Source organism: Diaphorina citri, unplaced genomic scaffold (genome assembly GCF_000475195.1).
Source record: "Diaphorina citri unplaced genomic scaffold, Diaci psyllid genome assembly version 1.1 scaffold3807, whole genome shotgun sequence".
NCBI classification, from domain to species: Eukaryota; Metazoa; Arthropoda; class Insecta; order Hemiptera; family Psyllidae; genus Diaphorina; species Diaphorina citri.
Window position 1 is genome coordinate 1 of NW_007381207.1, and position 488 is coordinate 488.

The 488-nt window shown below is 34.4% G+C and overlaps 1 protein-coding gene across 1 annotated transcript in view; it reads right to left on the minus strand.

Moving 5' to 3' along the window:
* Positions 1-22: 22 nt before the first annotated feature.
* Positions 23-488, minus strand: part of LOC103520577 (pyrroline-5-carboxylate reductase) — an 11,300-nt gene continuing 10,834 nt past the window's right edge. Inside the window, exon 2 of the mRNA XM_008485678.3 lies at positions 23-312. Within this exon, the coding sequence (XP_008483900.3) occupies positions 203-312 (110 nt within the window). The 3' untranslated portion in view covers positions 23-202. The remainder of the gene's footprint in view (positions 313-488) is intronic.

A 488-nucleotide genomic window follows, 5' to 3' on the forward strand; every position in this document is an offset into this window, starting at 1 on the left:
CCAAAACGGATATTTCCAACCATTTCCCGATTTTGAAAATTTGGACCGATTGTAATACTTTCATTACTAGTATAGCTCGCTATACTGTAGTAATAGAAAGTAAAAACTCTCGTATCGATGAAATGCTGACGACCGTAGTTGTCGTTGTAACGATAGTCTCTCGGTTTAATATAGCGCCCACATACATTTATTATATTCTGAATCATACTGAAGACAGATCCTTTGATTTTTCAGTAGCAGCTTCCAAAGCGCCATTGATGGCTGCTCTTATTCCGGCTTTTTCCAAATGATAAACGCCTTCTGCAGTTGTACCTGTCAACATTGAAGAAACACATCATCTAATCTATTATATAACAAGCTGAGTCCGTCCCTACGGGAATTTTTTAGCCCGTAGTTTATTCGATCGTGGTTAAAGAAATACTTATGTACTTACCCAATTTGTTTATTTTTCGGTTTATTATTATTATTATTATTATTATTATTATTAT